The sequence below is a fragment of the Coffea arabica genome, chromosome 6c (assembly GCF_036785885.1).
Source record: "Coffea arabica cultivar ET-39 chromosome 6c, Coffea Arabica ET-39 HiFi, whole genome shotgun sequence".
In the NCBI taxonomy this organism is placed as follows: Eukaryota; Viridiplantae; Streptophyta; class Magnoliopsida; order Gentianales; family Rubiaceae; genus Coffea; species Coffea arabica.
The window spans coordinates 58842646-58864884 of NC_092320.1; the positions used below are offsets into that span (position 1 = coordinate 58842646).

General features: G+C 33.5%; 2 protein-coding genes across 2 annotated transcripts; both read left to right on the forward strand.

Moving 5' to 3' along the window:
- The first annotated feature begins 16353 nt into the window (after positions 1-16353).
- Positions 16354-16928, forward strand: LOC113691773 (outer envelope pore protein 16-3, chloroplastic/mitochondrial-like). Its single transcript, XM_027210069.2, has one exon. It carries the CDS (start codon positions 16402-16404, stop codon positions 16837-16839), a length of 438 nt encoding a protein of 145 aa, XP_027065870.1. The 5' UTR covers positions 16354-16401; the 3' UTR covers positions 16840-16928.
- A 2900-nt stretch (positions 16929-19828) lies between these two features.
- Positions 19829-21639, forward strand: LOC113692388 (6,7,8-trihydroxycoumarin synthase-like). Its single transcript, XM_027210790.2, has 2 exons — positions 19829-20714; positions 20903-21639. The coding sequence occupies exons 1-2, from the start codon at positions 19833-19835 to the stop codon at positions 21509-21511; spliced, it is 1491 nt and encodes a 496-aa protein (XP_027066591.2). The 5' UTR covers positions 19829-19832; the 3' UTR covers positions 21512-21639.
- Positions 21640-22239: the final 600 nt, after the last annotated feature.

The window sequence follows — 22239 nt, forward strand, 5'->3', positions numbered from 1 at the left end:
TTTGGGAAAAAATTAGGGCAATAAACAAGTCTAAAATAACTAATTAAATAAGATTAACAGTTATTTTTTGCTTTATTAGGCACTATAAGTTCACTTACAAAATGGTGCCATTTTGATGCTCCAACATGGTGCCATTTTGTGATTGACAACACTTAAGAAGACAATGCAAATCATATATTTATTACATAGAAGAGAAGCAGAAGCAAGAAAAATATAGGAGAAAGAAACCTCAAAGCAAGCTTCATAAAAGAATAAGTTGTGATGGTTTTGGTTGAACTTATTTCATCTTATGCATTCATGAAACAAAAGGAGAAAGAAAGTAGAAATCAAGGCAAAATCTAAGGATTTTTCTATTAAAAATCTATGACAATTAGAAGATGATAGGTAAGCAATACTTTATTATCTCAACTTAATACACAAAGTTGTGGTGTTAGTTATAGTATGATGAAATTATTGTGTTGATCATGAGAGAATATAGCTATATATGAAATATGGTAAATAGTGTGAGATCGATATACTATAAGTGTGACAATAAGAAACTCTCTTGTATTAATCAAATGTGAATTTTCTTGCTTGATCAACAACCTCATTATATGCTTTACAACTTCATATTTCTGAACATATGTTTGTTGTTTCTTCCAAATTTTAGTGTTGCCCTTGTTCTCTTTGTACATATATCATTTGAGCTACACTAATTGTTTTTCATCTCTTAATGTTTTTCACTTTTTTAATACTACAACCTCACAAGAGAAAGGGTACAAATGGAATAAAATTATTCTTTCACTTCTCAAAAGACTTTTCTAATGGCACTTTCTCTAACATGGGCTAAAGTTGCTATCAAATCAGGGGAGATTAGTGCTATTTTTCAAATCTTAGGGGAAGTGAGTGCAACTATTAGAAACCTCAGGGGAGGTTTCTGCAATTATCCCTAATGTAAATCAAGTGAAAGTTTAGATTGGGTTAGTCGCCAGCCCGAATATTCAAAGCCAATTAGACATGTTCTACTTTATGAACTTTTGACATGTTATAAGTTTTCTTGTATGATTACATGATCATGGATATAATTATGTGAACATTCATCTTAAATCATATGTTATATATATATATATATATATATATATATTTGTTCATGTATATGATATGTTAAAGCTCCTTACAATCCGCATGCATACTTATGCCTACAGAAGGTTTGATACTCATGAAATGAAACTACTGCAAAAGGATGGTGGGCAAAAGTCATTTTGAAAGCAATATATGTATTTATTATTTGTATGATCCAATAGAGGAAGTAAAAGCTGCTTTGCTGAGCGTGTGTTGCTCAAGCCATAACATTAATACTTTTCTTGCATATACTAAGTATAATCCTCTTTCCGTCAAAACTACCAAGAGTTGGATTGATAGGCATGAAGGACAAGAACAGTTTTGCATAATTGTAGGTGTCATAGGTTCCAAGGCAATACATATCAGACGATGGAAATAAGTTACATAATAGGACTATAAATGATGTCAATTATTTAAGTCATCAAAAGGAAAAAAAATGTTTCTATGCATTTTAAGGAATTAAAACTTTTCATTGTCAATTATAGCAACTAGGTGGTAGTCAAATCCATTAATGCAATTGGCAACTAATAGCTCCAAGAATCACACGCCCTACACTATACAGTGCTTAAAAAGTAATATTTTGTGTTTCTTGTTTAGAAATTGACATCAATGTAACTTCACTCCAAATCTAATTATATTATATTCTGAACTCTCTTCCTAAAATAATGCCTCAATTTCCATATTACACCAATACCATCAATAATGTTATAATAATATTCAAATTCGGAGTCATAAAACAGCCTTAATATATTATGTTCAGGGTATTGCTGAAAAGAATCTAAATCACTAAAAGTCCAAAATAAACTTGCTATTTGTTCCTTTTCTTCTTTTCCTTTTTCTGATTTAGGTTCAATGAAGACTCAAAGCCTCATAAGAAGAAAAGGGGAAAAATGGCAGCTTGAAAGTTGAACCAATAATCTCACAAATATTTAACCGACTAGTTTTGTACCCGTTCGTTGAACGGGAATCTTCGAAAAATAATAAATTATTTAGTCAATTTTATAAAAATGTCGATATGAAATACAAACTTAATGTATATTTTACTATAACCTTTCTTAAGTATATTACTATATGCGCATTGTAATATAAAGTATTCTTATAATATAAATTTGAACATCTAATTCAGTAAATAATAATTTAAAAATGAAAAAAATAACATTCAACAATACCATAACATTCAAAAACTTGAAAATAAATAAAAAGTGCAGTAAATAGTATCAAATAATATTCTACTCTTCAGAAACTTGTTTTTGTTTTTCTTCTGTTTGAACATTCTCCTCGATTTGTCCGTGTAAATCAACATTTATTGATTTTTCATTATTACTGCATGATAGCAAAGCAGGATAACTAAGTATAAAAAAATAAATAATTTATCGCATTCAAGATTGTGTATAACAACACGTAAAGACTATAATTTAAGAAGGTAAAATAGTATATTAAATCTACCTTCTCATGCAAATCTTTTTATGAGGATTTCCTTCCTCTGTGGTTTTTGTTGAACCTTCTGATGAATGATTCATATGAAGTGTATTGAAGTGTTGTTGATTAGAATCATTTGTTATACTAATTGAGATCTGGGAAGAAGATGCTTCAAGTTGGTATTGGTTGTCGGTTCCACCAATCTGATAATAATTTATTAAAATTAAAGGCAAAAATATTATGTGAGATATAATATGTGAAATATAAGAGAAATTTATTACTAATTCAAGATATATTACTAATCCTATGTGTTCATAAAAAAACAAACAGAAAATAAAAACAAAAAAAAAATTCAAGACATATTACTAAACTTTGACAATTGAAGATCAACATGCCTTTTTTAAAAAAATATGTATTGAAAGAAAATACCTAATTTGCCAACTGTTTGCACTGAAAATACCTAATCATGAATTTGATGCTTGAAATCAATATATTAGAGGTTATATGTAGTGTAGGCATAAGAAATAAGAATTGATAAAAATATAAAAAGATATTGATAAGAACATTAAATGTAGGTTTATCTTGATTTAAGTTGTTTAAAGTGACAGGATTTTTATATCAATGCAAGCTTAAATCCGATTTTTATACCTGTTGACTGCAAGTATACAGGCCGAAATCGTAATGTAGGGTATGTATCGGGTCGATCTCACGACGAGCAAATTAAACAAGTACTAGGCCCTTATTTTTCTCTATTATTTAGACGTACAATAAATCTGAGTAAGAAAATTATAATGCTATTGCCTACAATTCTGGTTTAATCAATATTAAATACAAATGGAGAAATTTCACTAAAGATTGAATCTAGAGATGTAGATTCCACTTATGGCATAAACAACACAAATAAATGGATTTACCTCTTGTTATTATTCTTGTTTAACCAGAGATTCATTTCCAAATTTACTAAGTCTCATTTTCATGATGAAATGGTCTAGAGTAGTTCAGTTTTCCCTATTTTTATGGTGAAATACTACTACTACTACTCTGTTTTTCTTCAAGAAATGCTAAGTAATCCACTTAAGTGTATCCCTATTTTCATGAACATATAACTTAAGCTCTACTCATGTGTTTCCATTGTTACTACCAATTCTCATTGAACAATAACAACTATAACATGCTATTGGTGATCAAGCAATAACAAATAATTACTATTTGCACAAATAGACAAGTTAATACAAGATATAACAAGTGTAAATTACATTCAATTCATATTATTTAGCCATAAGTTTCATCTACTCCCTAGATAAAGAAAATTAGCTACTCATGAATGATTTAACAATCAAACTTACAAGTTTATTAATACAAAACATCATAAAGTACAAGTACAAGAAAGATAAAAGAAAGCTTAGCCAATTGATGGTGAAACCCTCCAATTTCTGCTATGTTCTTGTGCAAGATGAATACAAGTGAAAACTCCAAATGCTTCTCAAAGAATCCCTAACTAGAGAGAAAGCTAGTTACAAGAAGGAAAACTAGCTACGTGAGGTCCTCTGCTTCTCTCCTTTGTCTCTGCATAAAAGGTGGTAAAAGACACCTTTTTTCTTCTTCATGATTCCAACAACTCAGATTTTGTAAAGAAAGTCAAAAGAAATATTGTTTTGACTTTCTTTAACTCATTTTGTCTTCCCTTTTATTGCAGAAGCATGTGCCACCGAATTCACTCACTCCAAATAGCTGAAAAGTTGTGTGAAAGGTAAGAAAAAATGGCTGTGCCACTTGCTGAAGAGAAAGACAGATCTGAACCTCGGATCTGAGGGGTGAAGTTCGATCCGAGCTCGGATCAAACTGATCCGAGGCCTTTCTCTGATAGATCCGAGCTCGGATCGTTTGTCCTCGGATACACTACTCCAGAAGTACAGACGAGGGCTCGGATCGCCCTTTACTCGCGGCGAGCTCGGATCCGTGCTATTGAATTTCCAGTTTTTTATTTCTTCTCTTTTCTCTTCATGTTTGCTCCTAATTTCTTGTGTACTTTATCCTCTGGATAATCCTTACATTTCTTTCATCTCGAGCATGAATTTCATACATCAATATCCTTCATAATTTCACAAAATTAATGCATTAATCCACTTATTTATTACGTTTTGAACACTTAAAACAATATTTAAGCAATTATCACCAAAAGAGTTCAAATATGACTTTAATCTTCTCAAAACATACCAAAACTTCATGCCAAACTTGTACAAAATATACATTAAATATTCACTTATCAAATTCCCCCACACTTGAATTATTGCTTGTCCTTAAGCAATTTGCACAAAACTTACTTCAATAATTCAATAGATAAGACAATATACGTACTTTTGTCAAATTTAATTCCTCAAAAACCTAGAAACTAATCATTATGCCATTTCTTAGATTAAATTAAACACTCATAATATTCAATTAAGTAAAAATAATTATGCCTTAATTTCAATAAATTCAACTCAATCTCTCATTCTATCCTAATTCCACAAATAAGTACATCACATAGTCAATTCTGTGGCCTTCCTCATCCCATGATGATCAAAACTTAATAGTTGAGAGGGATTTATTCACATTTCATTTTATTTAAATAGTGAAAACTCCTTTTTACGCGAAAATCAACACTTTTAGGTGAAGATTTCTGGTTACTCAACATTTCACTTATTCAAATTGTTAAGCATACTCTTAATTCCAATACCTTTTTACGCGAATGTCGACATTTGTAAATGCCAACCCCCGGTTACTCAGTATGTGAATCATTGGAGTAGAAAAATAATATCAATATTTATTTATTTATTTATTACTATTTTTTAAATTAATTTAATGATAAATTTTTCTTTCCCTCTAAACATAATTAAAGGAAGAATCTGGCTTTGTCTTGACTATATTAATCACTTATAAAATTAAGTAAAAATGAGAAATATCATAAAACATGCAAAATTCTAAGCATAATTTTTCTTATTTAACCGAATATACTTTCTAAAATGTAAAAATTCTAATTGCATAATGATTAATTCCAAGTCAAATAAGGATTAAACTTTCCCAAAATACATATAATATTTTATTCGATGGAAAAATTAGACACTTAAAATTGAACATTTTGGCCATTAACTTGAAATATTGGAAAATATTTTAGAAAAAATTTTGACAGATTTTTCCCATAAAAATGGACAAAACTTCCTGCCAGTAATCTCAATTTCAAGAAAATTAACCTCAAGACAATATTTCCAAATATAATTCCAATATTTTTAAGCCATAGACAACTCAACTCATGCATTTCAAAACACAACCATCCATAAGATAAAGTAATCCCTCCCCCACACTTAAATTTAACAATGTCCTCATTGTAAGGAAGGTAATAGAAACTGAAACTTCCCTCAAAATAAGTGATGATTCAATGTGAAGCCATTAATCCTCACGATCATCCAAATTCTGTCCACAATGAAACAAAAGGGTACGAAAAACCATAAGTAGCAGGAGAGAATCCAATATGAAAACTACAAAGTTTAAATCAAACACAATAAAAGAAAAATAAAGCAACAAAAGATGTAATTAGCTAAAGATCTTCATAGCTGCTCGGAACGAGGGTCTACTGCCACCTCAGTTCCATGAGGACCCTGTGATGTACCAATATGCCCCTTCTCCTGCTGAGGCATCGGAGTAGGTGACTGGCGGATATGGAAATGATCCTTGATCGCACGAAGACGGCGATCATGTCTGTCGAGTCGCTCGGTCATCATCCGCTCCGTCTGGTCAATGCGCTTGACGACTCGTGTCTCTATACAGCAAATGGCATTGAGGAGCTCTTGCCACTTGGATCGCGGCGGAGGTGATGGTCGTGGAACGGAAGGAGGAAGAGTCTGCTGTGCCTCCGTCTCATGAACTATTGGTTCCTGCTGAGTGTGAGGTGGAGGCTGAGCTGAGGTTGAAGCTTCTCCAGTGTCTCGAACCAGAGCAGCTCCAAAATCCGTAGAGATACTCAAGGATTTTAGTATCGAGGCACTGACCTCCTCGGCGGACCTAGTGACAATGGTTCGCTTGGTTCCAAGAGGAATCTTGAGTTTCTCAAAAATAAGGGATAGTAGTCGAGGGAACCCAAAGCAAGTCTCGCCGGCCCTCATGCGAGCTGTGGTCCGCATGTAACTGATGATGATGCTGGGCAAAGGAATACCAGTCAACTGCTCACCCACACCATGCATCATCTTATCTAAGAAGTAGAGGTCACTATTGCGGAGCTTCCGTTTTCCACTCCTTTTGGGTACCACATTGAAGGCGAAGAGATAAAAGATCAAGTGGTACCTATGCTTGAAGGAGTCGGCATATATGGTGAGCTTCTTTGAACTTCCTCGCTTTCTATATTGACGCCAAGAGTCGCGTGCCTTGAACTCCTTGGTTAATTTAACATCAACTCCTTCGTCTTTGAGTTTGGCAATTTTGGCGACTGTATCCCAATTAAGAGCCACTTTTTTGCCTCGAACCCATGAGACGATGAGGTTGCCACTGTGACTCTGTTTGTTTTCTACATTGGCGTAGAACTCCCGGACCAGATTGGGATAATAATGCTTCGGCAATTGTAGAATCTCCTCCTATCCAAGTCGCTTGAATGTCATGGAGATCTTATAATGGTCATCTACCTCCGGTGCCAAATGTTTTTCAATAATGATCTCCTTGTCCAAACCGGCCTCGTACCACTGTTGATTCTCAAGCGAGGTGAAACGAGTGGTATCATAGTCAGAAAGTGGCTTGTCACGGCTAGTGGATGCTGTCTTACGCCTGGAGTGAGGCGGTGACTCAAGTGAGGGAGATTCCTCCACTGGTGACTCCTCAGGTGAAGGAGTTCGTTTCTCGCTCGAAGAAGGTGTAGGAGTACGAATACGAGACCTCCTTGTGCGAGCCATAGTACCTATACAAAAACAAGATGAATGTTCATTAGAAATAGTATACACTTGGTCACACAAGTTAAATATGAATTTAAGAAAATTTCGACAGAGTTTTCCCTTGAAAAAGGGGCTAAACTGCCTGCCAACATTTACCCAAATTCAAGCAAATAAACTTCCTAACACCTCTCAAATCCAATTCCCACATTTAGAATGAATATCACCAACAAGGATGCATAATAAGTCCAACACTTGAGAATTAAAGCCATTTGCAAGAATGGAATAATATTTCAAAATAAAATAAACTATCAATGACAATGTGCTATAACATCAGATTTGGAACATTCTTGTAAAGCCACATTTCCATATGTATTACCAAAACGTCCACAATGCTCAGCATCTAGCAACCTTCCCAAAGAAATACAAAACACTCTGTTATACTTACATATTAATCTCATCTTGCATACAAGTGAGCTCCAATTCTTCAAATCAATTGCAAAATAACTCAAAGAGACAAGAAATTTCAAGCAAAAATGCTCAATGTGCTTAACTTAATAAGGAACATACCTTTTTACCAAATTGTCTCTTAACTTAATAAGAATTTTGTTTTCAAGTGGCACCACAATGATTTATACTCCTTGGAACAAATTCATATAGTCATATCAATGAAAGCAAAAATTCACAAGTTTAAATCACCAAAATGCTCAAGCCCAATAAAATAAAATAAAAATTACCAAAAATATCACCAAATCTACAATTTTCTCCATACTAAGCATAAAAATAGTAGTAACAACATATTCTAGTACAATGTAGCACATTTATAACAAGAATTTTCAACAAATAAGCATTTATCAAAATATGCCCAAAAACTAGAAAAATGCAAAAATAGGAAATACAAAATCTCAAAGAAAGTTGCAAATTGTTACCTCAAATGTGTAGAGTGATGCTGGAGGATGATAATGATGCAAAAATTGAAACCAAAACAGCCCAAATTAGCCCCCAAATTGAAGAAATATAGTGCGGCCCCAATTCTAGTTTTTGAAGATCAAACTCACCAAATTGATGTTTTGATTTCAGAAAACTGAGGGTTTATGCTCAAAAGAGGTTGGGAGATGTTTTTCTGGTGAAAAATTGGATGATTGATGGATAAAATCGAAGATTAGAGAGAGAGGGTTAGGGTTCAGTGAAAAGAGGGATGAAAAATTTTGAAAAATACAGAAATGAGGCTTCAGTTCTGTTATATCCGCGAACCGATCAGAGCTCGGATCGGTTCTAGAATCCCTCGGATCCCACAGGGTTCGGATCCGCCTCTCCAGAAGTACAGCCGAGCCCTCGGATCCTACTTGGTTTTGTTGGATTCGAGCTCGGATTCCTTTTTCCATTTTTCAAAAACTCACAATCCGACCTCGGATCATTTCTAGTCATAGCTCAGATCCTGAAGGCTCGGTTCCATTTCATCAGAAACACAGACAAGCCCTCAGATCCATCTGGGTTGATTCAAATACGAGCTCGTATCTAACGGATCCGCGGTCGGATCCTTCTGGGTTGATTCGGATCCGAGCTCGGATCTATCTTTTTCTGTACTAATTACAGAAACTGCAATTTTTCAAACATTTTATCCCTTTTTCGGCTAATTTAGAATTACACATAGGATAAACTTTTTTATCAAAATCAATCCCCCACGCAAGTGTAATATACCAAAAACACAATATCCAACCTTTCAAAACACATCAAACACATCTACATTGCAAATCGAGGGGTGAGGTTCTTTGATCATTTTTGCACTTTTACACCAAAATGGCATTTTTGGGCATTAAATGCACATCAAATGAGTCCATGAGCATTTATAAACATGTTATTACCAAAACTCACTTGAATATACTTGAAATGCACACTGTATATATGAATGGTAATTCTAAACACTTAAAGCACAATTTTGGTAAGAAAACCTCCCTTTTTACACTTGTTCTTCAATTGTACCTCCAAAATGGATGATGAAACTTCGGTACCTTCTACAAACAAGTGAAATACATTTCATTAGTCAATTAAATCACACCAAAATATAAGAAACACATAAAAACACACAACTACAATATTATTATTGGATTGCCTCCCAACAAGCGCTTTGTTTAGAGTCGTTAAGCTCGACTCTCCTATAGCTTCATTAACTTTCTATTGCGTTTCCTAAGGAGTAAATTACTCCTTTAGGAACCTTTTCTTCGGCTAAATAAGGTTTCAATCTTTGACCATTTATTTTGAATAGGGCACCATTTTCTCCTTTTATTTCCACTGCTCCATAAGGAAACATACGAACCACTTCAAATGGCTCGGACCATCGAGACTTGAGCTTTCCAGGGAATAATTTAAACCTTGATTTAAACAATAACACCTTTTGCCCTTCTACAAAATGCTTAGGAAGAATATGTTTGTCATGCCAAAATTTCACTGTTTCTTTGTAAAACTTGACATTCTCATACGAAGTCAATCGCAATTCTTCCAGTTCATTCAAATCGAGTATTCTTTTTCAGATGCAGATTTAAAATTAAAATTAATAGTCTTAATGGCCCAATAAGCTTTATGTTCTATTTGTACAGGTAAATGACACGCTTTTTCATAAACAAGCTTATATGGAGACATTCCCAATGGCGTTTTAAATGCTATTCTATACGCCCATAAAGTATCTTCAAGCTTGTTTGTCCAATCCTTTCTCGATCGGTTGACCGTTTAGTCCAAAATGATTTTAATTTCCCGGTTGGCCAACTCCGCTTGACCATTGGCTTGAGAATGATAGGGGAGTGACTTTTTATGCCTACAACCATATTTAAACAACAAAGTGTCAATAATTTTATTACAAAAATGCTTACCTTCATCGCTTATTATTGCCTTTGGGACTCCAAACCTACAAAATATGTTCCGTTTAAGGAACTTAAGTACAACTTTAGCATCATTAGTTTGTGAAGGAATGGCTTCCACCCATTTAGAGACATAATCAACTGCTAAAAAGATGTACTTATTATTATATGAGTTAGGAAATGGTCCCATAAAATCAATGCCCCAAATATCAAATAACTCAACTTCCAAATATGTAGTCAAAGGCATTTCATTCTTTCTTGAGATATTATCGGTTCTTTGACATTGATCACAACTTTTAACCCAATTTTTAGTGTTTCGATACATAGTAGGCCAATAAAATCCAGATTACCATATCTTTACTACGGTTTTAGTTGTACTAAAATGACCTCCGATTTCAAGAGTATGACAATGCATTAGAATACTATGTACCTCTTCTTCCGGAACACATCTTCTAATTATTCCATCTGCACAATGTTTGTAAAAGAATGGTTCCTCCCAAAATTAATGTTTAGTATCATTTAGGAATTTTTTCCTTTGATGAAAATTCAAATCATTTGGTATCACTTCACTAACTACAAAGTTAACTAGATCAGCATACCATGGTGACTTATAAATTGCCATTAAAAACTCATCTGGAAATTCTTCTTTAATGGATGAATGATCTTCTTGAGGTATGTTTTCCAGTCTAGAAAGATGATCAGCGACTAAGTTCTCGGATCCTTTTTTATTTTTGACCTCCAAATCAAATTCCTGCAATAGTAAAATTTATCGAATTAGTCGAGGTTTTGCATCTTTCTTATTTAAAAGATATTTGAGTGCTGCATGGTCTGTATAAATGATAACTTTAAATCCTACTAAGTACGATCTAAACTTATCCAATGCAAAAATCACTGCTTGCAACTCCTTCTTTGTTGTTGCATAGTTAACTTGGGCTTCATTCAACATTTTACTTGCATAATAAATGACATGAAGTCGCTTATCATGTTTTTGCTCAAGAACAGCCCCAACTGTAAAATCACTTGCATCACAGATTAATTCGAATGGCAAGCTCCAATCCGATGATGCTATTATAGGTGCAGAAATAAGTTTCTTCTTCAACCTATTAAAGCAAGTAAGCACTCATCATTAAAGTGAAAAGAAACATCTTTTGCAAGTAATTCACATAAAGGTTTAGCAATCTTGGAGAAATCCTTAATAAACAGCCGATAAAATCCCATGTGTCCAAGAAAGCTGCGAATGCCTTTCACATTGATTGGTGGAGGCATTCTCTCAATAACCTCTATCTTGGCTTGATCTATCTCAATACCTTCTGAAGAAATTTTGTGACCTAACACAATACCCTCACAAATCATGAAATGACATTTTTTCCAATTGAGTACAAAGTTTGTTTCTTCACATCTCTACAAAATTAGATCTAAATTGTTAAGACAATCATCATAAGTAGATCCAAATACAGAAAAATCATCCATGAAGATTTCCATAATTTTCTAATTAAAATCAGAGAAAATTGCCATCATGCATCGTTGGAAAGTGGCCGGTGCATTGCACAATCCAAAAAGCATCATTCGAAATGCAAAAGTGCCATAAGGACAAGTGAATGTGATTTTTTCTTGAATTTTTGGTGCAATTACTATTTGATTGTATCCTAAAAAACTATCCGAGAAACAATAAAATTCATATCCGGCCAATCTTTCTACCATTTGATCAAGAAAAGGTAGAGGAAAGTGATCATTTCTAGTAGCTGCATTCAGTTTTCTATAATCAATACAGACTCGCCACCCAACCACAACTCTAGAGGGAATCATTTCATCATTTTTACCATGTACTATGGTTATCTCCCCTTTCTTTGGCACTACATGTATAGGAGAAATCCAAACACTATCAGAAATTAGAAAAATTATACCTGCATCCAGCCATTTAAGAATCTCTACTCTTACCACTTCTTTCATGTTTGGATTTAATGTTCATTGAGTTTCAACGACCGGCTTAGAATTTTCTTCTAACAAAATCCGGTGCATACAAATAATTGGACTAATTCCCTTGATATCAGAAATCGTCCATCCCTATAGCTCTTAAATGCTTCCTCAAAACACGTAAGAGTTTTCCTAGTTGTTCCTCATCTAGTGCAGAATTTACAATCCCCGGCAACGGTGTCAAAAACTTGACGGAATTTTTATATCAATGCAAGTTTAAATTCGATTTTTATACCCGTTGACTGCAAGTATACAGGCCGAAATCATAATGTAGGGTATGTATAGGGTCGATCCCATGAGGAGCAAATTAAACAAGTATTAGGCCCTTATTTTTCTATATTATTTAGACTTACAATAAATCTAAACAAGAAAATTATAATGCTATTGCCTACAATTCTGGTTTAATCAATATTAAATGCAAATGGAGAAATTTCACTAAAAATTGAATCTAGGGATGTAGATTCCACTTATGGCATAAACAACATAAATAAATGGATTTACCTCTTGTTATTATTCTTGTTTAACCAAAGATTCATTTCCAAATTTACCAAACCTCATTCTCATAATGAAATGGTCTAGAGTAGTTCAGTTTTCCCTATTTTCATGGTGAAATACTACTACTCTGTTTTTCTTCAGGAAATGCGAAGTAATCCACTTAAGTATATCCCTATTTTCATGAACATACAACTTAAGCTCTACTCATGTGTTTCCATTGTTACTACCAATTCTCATTAAACAATAACAACTATAACATGCTATTGATGATCAAGCAATAACAAATAATTACTATTTGCACAAATAGACAAGTTAATACAAGATATAATAAGTGTAAATCATATTCAATTCATATTATTTAGCCATAAGTTTCATCTACTCCCTAGATAAAGAAAATTAGCTACTCATGAATGATTTAACAATCAAACTTACAAGTTTATTAATACAAAATATCATAAAGTACAAGTACAAGAAAGATAAAAGAAAACTTAACCAATTGATGGTGAAACCCTCCAATTTCTGCTATGTTCTTGTGCAAGATGAATACAAGTGAAAACTCCAAATGCTTCTTAAAGAACTCCTAGTTAGAGAGAAAACTAGTTACAAGAAGGAAAACTAGCTACGTGAGGTCCTCTGCTTCTCTCCTTTGTCTCTGCATAAAAGGTGGTAGAAAGACACCTTTTTTCTTCTTCATGATTCCAACAACTCAAATTTTGTAAAGAAAGTCAAAAGAAATATTGTTTTGACTTTCTTTAACTCATTTTGTCTTCCCTTTTGTTGCAGAAGCATGTGCCACCGAATTTACTCACTCCAAATAGCTGAAAAGTTGTGTGAAAAGTGAGAAAAAACGGCTGTGCTACTTGCTGAAGAGAGAGGTAGATCTGAGCCTTAGATTCGAGGGGTGAAATTCAATCCGAGCTCGGATCAAGCTGATCCGAGGCCTTTTTCTGATAGATCCAAGCTCGGATCGTTTGTTCTCGGATACACTGCTCTAGAAGTACAGACAAGAGCTCGGATCGCCCTTTACTCACACGGATCCGAGCTCGGATCCGTGCTATTGAATTTTCAGTTTTTTACTTCTTCTCTTTTCTCTTCACGTTTGCTCCTAATTTCTTGTGTACTTTATCCTTTGGATGATCCTCACATTTCTTTCATCTCGAGCATGAATTTCATACATCAATATCCTTCATAATTTCACAAAATTAACGCATTAATTCACTCATTTATCAAGTTTTGAACACTTAAACAATATTTAAGCAATTATCACCAAAAGAGTTCAAATATGGCTTTAATCTTCTCAAAACATACCAAAACTTTATGCCAAACTTGTACAAAATATACATTAAATATTCACTTATTATAAAGTACGTAACTTTGGGTAAGAAATAAGAATCCTATAATATCAAGAATTCTTATAGGAAATAAAAGTGCGCTCTCAAGACAGATTTTACCTACTTTGAAAGACCACCTCAACTATATCGAGTCCTTTAAGCGCATGGACTCATATGGTGTGGGCTCACACACTAAATACTCCCCACCATCTGAGCAGAGATGTATTGTGAATCTTATAACCTAACAATGAGTATAACCTGCATGTTTTGATTAACAACGAACGGGTTTATACGAATTTACAAACCTGTGCTCAAATAGGAATTTATATTTGACAGTACATGTCCAAAAATATAGTTAATTGGATTCAATTAACTTTTTCTTTTCCAAAAATTTCATGCTATGCACTATGTCTTGATAACGCACTTAATAATAAAATTTATTAAGAATCTTATTTCCAACATCAGATATTGACTTCTGTTATTAATGGTTCCTTTTGAAATTAGTTACTTTTCTACTTCTTCTAGTGATAACAATTCTTATTTACTTCGGTTCCCTATGCAGTACACAAATTATTGGCATGAATTTGGAGATATATCTAATAGAGATATTTATGTCTCTTTTATTTATATCGCATTACTTTCCAGTTCCATTTTTGGGTAGGAAATAAGAATCATATAATATTAAGAATTGATATAGAAAATAAGAATTGATATATATCTAAACAAAAAAGGAGCAAGCCACGTAGGAAACTACTTGCCGTCTCGTTAAGCCACGTAGGAAAGAGAAAACATGAAAGGATAAGAATGAGCATACGACTTTATTATATATATATATATATATATATATATATATATATATATATATATATATATATATATATATATAATGTCTTTACCAATTAAACTCGATCTTGAAAACAAACTTTATGTTAAAGATATAGATATAGATGTGATATGACTAATTGCTGTTCAACATAAATATAGATATGGATATAGATGTGATATGGCTAATACGTTGCTCCACAAATAACCATTCGACACAGGAAATTTGTGATCGGAATAAGGGAAACCATGTTCCATGAAATCAAAATGATAAACGCGACTCTATAAGAATATGGTTTTGTTATCCCAGTTTTCTTCTATTGAAGATTGCATACGATATTTGGTTTCGCAATCATGATGCGTATGTGCTTGTCAAAGTATGTTATTGGTAGTTGAAGCCTACTTTTCGAAATCGACACTTTTGAAATCAAGTATTAACCTCTAAGGTTTCCACAATATGTTCAGACCACATTTGTGGTTTTGATTAGCTCATTTATTTCAAGAGTTACAACACCAGAGCTGTTTAGAATCACACGCCCTACACTATACCGTGCTTAAAAAGTAATATTGTCATAAATTCATTCAAAATCATTCTATTTGTGGAATTTATCTTTTGTGACTCTTGTTTAGAAATTGAATCAATGTAACTTCACTCCAAATCTAATTATATTATATTCCGAACCCTCTTCCTAAAATAACTAGAATTTTGCATGTGTCTTAGCACGGTCTTTTCTTTTTATTTATTGTGAATTTATACAAATATAAATCATTTAAATATAAAAATTAACAACATTTCGACATGTTCATTCATATTAATTTTAAAAAATTACTGTATTTTAAATATTCAATTATTTACTAATTTTTAAACATTTGTTTACATACTTTTTCTATAATATGATAGTATACATCAAACAATGTGCTCCATATCAAAAACTTGGTAGATATTCTTTTTTTTTTTATAAATATTCTTTTAGATAATTTAAATTTTTATAATGACCATAAACTTAGAACTATATATTCATATTTAATTAAGTAGAAAAAGATCTAGCAATCCATTTTTCTTCATCAATAAATATTTAATTTTCAATAATATTGATAAATCTATTAGTGTAATAGTTAATTATTTTTTACACTAAGGTAATTCAAAATTAAGAGAAAATATGATGAATAATTTGAATACTAATCAATGATATAGTGGTGAAAGGAAGTAATTTATGAGATATGTAAGATTTCAATAATTGTGATTTAAAAAGGTTTTATTGTACTTCTATGTAATAATTTGGTAGAAAGCATATATCATTAAGATAAGATTATGGTGGTGAAAGAAAGTAATTCATGGGAATGTAAGATTTTAATAATTGTGATTTAAAAAGGTTTTACTATTATTGTATATAATAATTTGGTAGAAAACAGATATTATTAAGATTGTTTTCTAAAGTTATATTAAAATTACAGCCTCTCTCTGAAATAGCCACTGCAGATCAGTGCCAAGTCTGTTTGGCCAAAGTTATGGATCCGGCAGAATTAAGGTACTTAGAAGATGAAGATACTCCGTTGATGAAAACAATTAAGGGTGCTACTTCAGGTCTAGTCGCTGGTACTATATGGGGAACCATCGTTGCGACCTGGCAGGACGTGCCTCGTGTTGAGAGAAGAGTTGCACTTCCTGGGCTGATCCGGACTCTAAAGATGATGGGAAACCATGGGATTACTTTTGCTGCCATTGGTGGGGTTTATATTGGTGTAGAACAGTTGTTGCAGAATTATAGGATGAAAAGAGACTTTATCAACGGAGCTGTTGGTGGGTTTGCAGCTGGTGCTACTGTTGTGGGTTACAAAGGAAAGAGCATTGCAACTGCACTATCTGCAGGAGCTGCCCTTGCAGCCACTTCTGCTTTTATTGACGTTGGAGGTCAGACCACCAGAATAGATAATGGCAAGGAGTAGTACCCATACACCACCAAGAAGAGGGCTAGTGCTGATTAAGTCGTCTTGCTGATAGGTGTGGAAGGCTGTTGGAACATGTACAAGTGGAAGGATTCAACTGTTTTTTAGTCTGCTGCTTTTTCTTTGTTAGGGGATGGTCCATACTCCTGGACTATGTTTCATGTCTTCCTTTTCTTTCCTATCCTCAAGAAAATTTGAATAAATATGTTGTCTCGTTATTTTTTGGCGTGACATGTGATTTCATGGTTGAGATCGTACCTGATTCTGGTTAATGGTTTCTGAAAGCATGAAATACCTCTAAAAAAAAAAAATTACAGATAATTTTTAAACACATAATATAATCCAAATAGGATTAGTATGGGTAAAACTCAAACCCCATAACTCATTAATTTTTTTCAATTAGACATGCCATGTTGGAGTGAGAGACACTATGATTAAAATAGCTACTTATGTATATATATATATATCAAATTCCATATTACACCAATACCATCAACAGTGTTATAATAATGTTCAAATTTTGAGTCATAAAACAGCCTTAATATATTATGTTCAGGGTATTGCTGAAAAGAATCTAAATCACTAAAAGTCCAAAATAAACTTGCTATTTGTTCCTTTTCTTCTTTTCCTTTTCTGATTTAGGTTCAATGAAGACTCAAAACCTCATAAGAAGTAAAGGGGAAAAGTGGCAGCTTGAAAGTCGAACCAATAATCTCACAATAATGTAACTAATGTCTTTACTAGTTAAACTGGATCTTGAAAACAAACTTTCTGTTTAACATAAATATAGATATAGATATAGATGTGATATGACTAATTGCTGTTTAACATAAATATAGATATAGATATAGATGTGATATGGCTAATACGTTGCTCCACAAATAACCATTCGACACAGGAAATTTGTGATCGGAGTAAGGAAACCATGTTCCATGAAATCAAAATGATAAACGTGACTCTATAAGAATTTGGAACTATCATGAAAGTGACACTGAGTCACTTGACAAGTTAGTCCCCCAAAGTTGAACAGTGACTTTGTGTGAATGGGTCACAAGAACTGGTGGAAGATTTTGATTTGTACCAGCTGAGCTTCAATACAACACATCACAATTCTACTTGGTTTCCCATTTCCCTCCCATATTGTCATATTATTGGTGCTCTAAAAGCTTGATTAATTTGCTTGTCCAGTCATGTTGAATGGTGCCCTTTATGGTTGGATGAGAATAAACCTAGATTTATATAGCCGTGTTTTTCCCGTGCAAATTAAAGTGTCGGCCCAAAAGCTTTTGGTCCTGAATCCTGCCGCGCATTTAATGGCGAAAAAAGAATGGCAGCACAATCTATTCAATTATTTCTCTCATCGACATCCACTCATTCTCTTATTTTCTCTTCTTTGTTCTCAACTCTTTTTTTGTTATCCTTATTTACTCTTTTTTTTTCTTTGTTATCCTTATTTGTTTGTGGGTTTTGTGGAAAAGAATTAGGGTTTTGTGTAGCGCATTAATTCGTGTATTTTTATGACAAAAAATGGACTTCTATCAAAATGTGACACTTGAAAAATGTGAGAAAACAAAATTTGCTTAATTTTCTTCCCCATATTTATTCACGTAATCTATTAGTTTTTTTTAAGACAAAAAGTGGACTTTACCAAGTTGGAACTCCTTAAGAATTACCGAGAGAACAAAATGATTCATCTTAAATGTGAAAGACTTATAATCAAATGGAGGAAAAACATAAGGAATCATTTGTGTGTTTTTTCCTATAAACACACAATGATGCACTTGTAATCACTGGAGATTAAATAGGATTATGCTCCCAAATCTCAGTAATTCAATCTGTGCAGATAGTTTTGTCTCTAAAAAATTGTTCATCTTCTGATAACCATTTTGATTTTTTCATACTTGCAATCAATCAAAACACAGTAATCATGCTCCAACCTCTACAAAAGTCAACTCATTATTTATCCTTCGACATTGTCCAACATTTCTGGAACCAGTTTTTTTTGGCTGCATGTTTTGGACTCATTCTACAGCAGCGATGCTCCATGAGATTCATTATTGATTCATTTAGCATCATGAGCAAGGAGTAAATGATTATGGACTATGTGAGCTCTAGAAAAATCAGGCTTACCCGTTTTTATTCAATGGTGAATTTGAGATATAGTCCTACAAACATCGAGGGATGGAACACAAACCAGTAAACCACCCATAAACGGGAGTTGAATATGGTGTCAAGTAATTTTTTGATAAGTTTAAAGACTTAAGTCACTGGGTTGCGAGTGATGGGGTTGCCGTTACATTTCCAACAGTAATAGTCTCATTTAGAATCCTACTGCATCACAAACGTGCTCGTTCTTCTGGAGCCAAATCACTTTCAAGTCTCACGATTCATGAGAAGTTTTCTTCCTTAGTTTGATTCCTTGCTAATTTGAGCTGAGTGCTTTAGTGACCAGGAATTCCATTTACATTTTATAGTGTGGTCCTACCAAAATGTATTACATATTAGACTAAAACTATAAACTTTTGTTTCCTAAATGGACAAAATATGTGGAAATGGGGTTTTTCATATATTTTACATATATAATTTCAAGGTTTAGAATCTCCATATATTTTACATATATATATATATGTATCTATGTATATATATATATAAGTATATGTACGTATAAAGTTATGATAGATTTAGGTTGGTTGGAAATGGGGCTCTACAATTGACTTCTAGTCCAGTTCAATCTAATTAATATATGATATAAACTCCTACAATTTTGGGTACGAGTTGATGAATTTCATGATTACACTAAAATTATATAAGTTTCCACCAAATGTGGTAATACTTATATCAACTGGACAGAATTGGGTAGAATTGAATTGGAGAAACACGAATCCAGGTTGGTTTCCAAAACAGGCTCCTAGTGACATTCTAATTACCTTTCATGGCCTTTAAATACTGAGCCCTTGAACCTATCTCACTTCACTGCTATCCTTCGATTAAAGATGACAATGCTTTTTCTCTTATTGCTCCTTTTTTCAATCCTCATATCCATAGGTAAAAAGCACAAGCAACTCAGAAATATCCGTCAACCACCAGGTCCTCCAGGGCTCCCATTCATTGGGAACTTGCACCAATTCGACAGTGAAAAGGCTCATGAATTCCTAAGCCAACTCTCCAAGAAATATGGCCCCCTCATGTCATTACAGCTTGGTTCAGTACCAGTACTAGTTATTTCTTCAGCAAGGATGGCAAAACAGGCCCTGACAACCCATGATCTTGTGTTCTCCGGCCGGCCAGCTTCTGTTGGGCGGCAAAAGCTGTCATACAATCGAAGGGATATTGCATTCTCACCTTACAGTGACTACTGGAGGGAAATGAGGAAGATTTGTGTCCTCCAACTCTTTAGCCTTAAAAGAGTACAATCTTTTCGTCCCATTCGTGAAGATGAAATTTCGAGCATGATTCAAAAGATACTAAATCTCTCATCTTCATCACAACTAGTTGATTTAAGGACCATAATAATGTCCTTGACGAGCACTATAATATGTAGAGTTGCCTTTGGAAAGAGGTACGATGAGGAAGGGCATGAGAGAAAGCGATTCGATAAACTTTTACAAGAATCTCAGGCCATGATTGGGGGTTTCTTCATCTCAGATTATTTTCCTTCATTCAGTTGGGTAGATAAATTTTCTGGGATTATTGAGCGTCTTGAGAAGAATTTCAATGAGCTGGATTTATTCTACCAAGAGTTGATACAGGAGCATCTCAATCCAAACAGACCAAATAGCATGAAGGATGATTTGCTCGATCTCTTAATTCAGCTAAAAGAAGAACAATCATCAATTATAGGCCTATCTTGGGATCACATAAAGGCAATTCTCATGGTAGTATATCCCTATTTTCAAGATAATCAATTGTTGAATTTCCTCTTCTTTCTTTCTTTTTTCATCTTCTTTAACAAGCATATTGGTACATGGTTTTCTGAACATAAATCAAGTAAACTGAAAGTTTTTTTTTGGGTTAAAATAGTTGATATGGTCCTTAATAATAATCGTTTACCCTTTTATCACAGGATATATTTATTGCTGGGACGGATACAGCTGCAGCAGCAATTATTTGGGCAATGACAGCCCTGATGAAGAGCCCTTCTGCACTAAAGAAAGTACAAGCAGAAGTGAGAAAATTGGTCGGAGAAAAAGGAAGAGTAGATGAAGAAGATATTCAGGAGCTTCCTTATCTAAAAGCAGTGATAAAAGAAACTCTAAGATTATACCCTCCAGCTCCACTTCTAGGGCCAAGAGAAACTACACAAGAATGCACAATCGAAGGCTATGAAATTAAGTACAAAACATTAGTTTACATTAATGCATGGGCTATTGGAAGAGATCCTGAATGTTGGAAAAGTCCAGATGATTTTATCCCAGAACGATTTTTGAATAGTAATATTGATTTTCGTGGACAAGATTTTGAAATGATCCCATTTGGAGCTGGACGTAGGGGCTGCCCTGGATTTTCTCTAGGACTCGCAACAGTGGAACTTGCACTGGCAAATCTTCTGTATCATTTTGATTGGAAATTGCCTTTTGGGATGAAAGCAGAAGACGTAGATACTGAAGTTATGCCGGGACTAACCATGCACCCGAAAAATGCTCTTTCCCTCTTTGCCAAGAAATATGGGTAAAAATAAATAGTGATATGGAAAAAATAAATAAATAGTGATATGCCAGTATCAGTTTGAAGTATGTTATCAGTGATTGTGTATTTGTATTTCTTTCCTAATATTTCGAAATGATATCAAATATTTTTAAATGTCTACATTTAATCTAATGCAACCTTGTTTGCATCTTTCGAGAAATAATGTGTTGCATCCTGAAGTTGAAGAAGCCCGAGAAGAAAAAGTCATCAAATTGCGCAAAAAAAGTAAAGAAAAGAAAAAGTCTTCCAACAGTAATGGCTTTGGAGTTTTATTCAGAAAATTTGTTTTCATTTTGTAATGTTGGCAGGGCGTTTTGGCTATATTTTTATTAATAAATTCGGGCTACCATCCCTCGCCATATACCAGCTGGTTTAGTCAAATTTTTTTGGGACCACGCCCGCCGGGGGGGAAGAGACTTTTAGTGGATTAATTCCCACCAAGGAATGACAAATTTTTGTCAATCGGGTGTTTGCTATTGTTGAATTTAATTAGCATTTTCCAACTAAAAGCGCCTAAAAGTTTTTTTTTTTTTTTTTTAGATCAACGATTTGAAAATAACAAAAGACAAAGTGCTTATATTTAAAAGCTTATTTAAGATTTTCTCAAGGTGCAAAACATTACTTTCGTCATCTATAAAGTATTTCGTATGATTTATAAATGTTTTGTAAACTCCTTAATGATTTGTGCCGAAATTATGACACTGAAACTATTAA

Bases quoted from the DNA above. Each gene is read 5' to 3' on its own strand.
- LOC113691773 (XM_027210069.2), top strand. From the start codon at position 16,402: ATGGATCCGGCAGAATTAAGGTACTTAGAAGATGAAGATACTCCGTTG.
- LOC113692388 (XM_027210790.2), top strand. From the start codon at position 19,833: ATGACAATGCTTTTTCTCTTATTGCTCCTTTTTTCAATCCTCATATCC. The intron at 20,715-20,902 runs GTAGTATATCCC...CTTTTATCACAG, and splicing joins ACATAAAGGCAATTCTCATG to GATATATTTATTGCTGGGAC.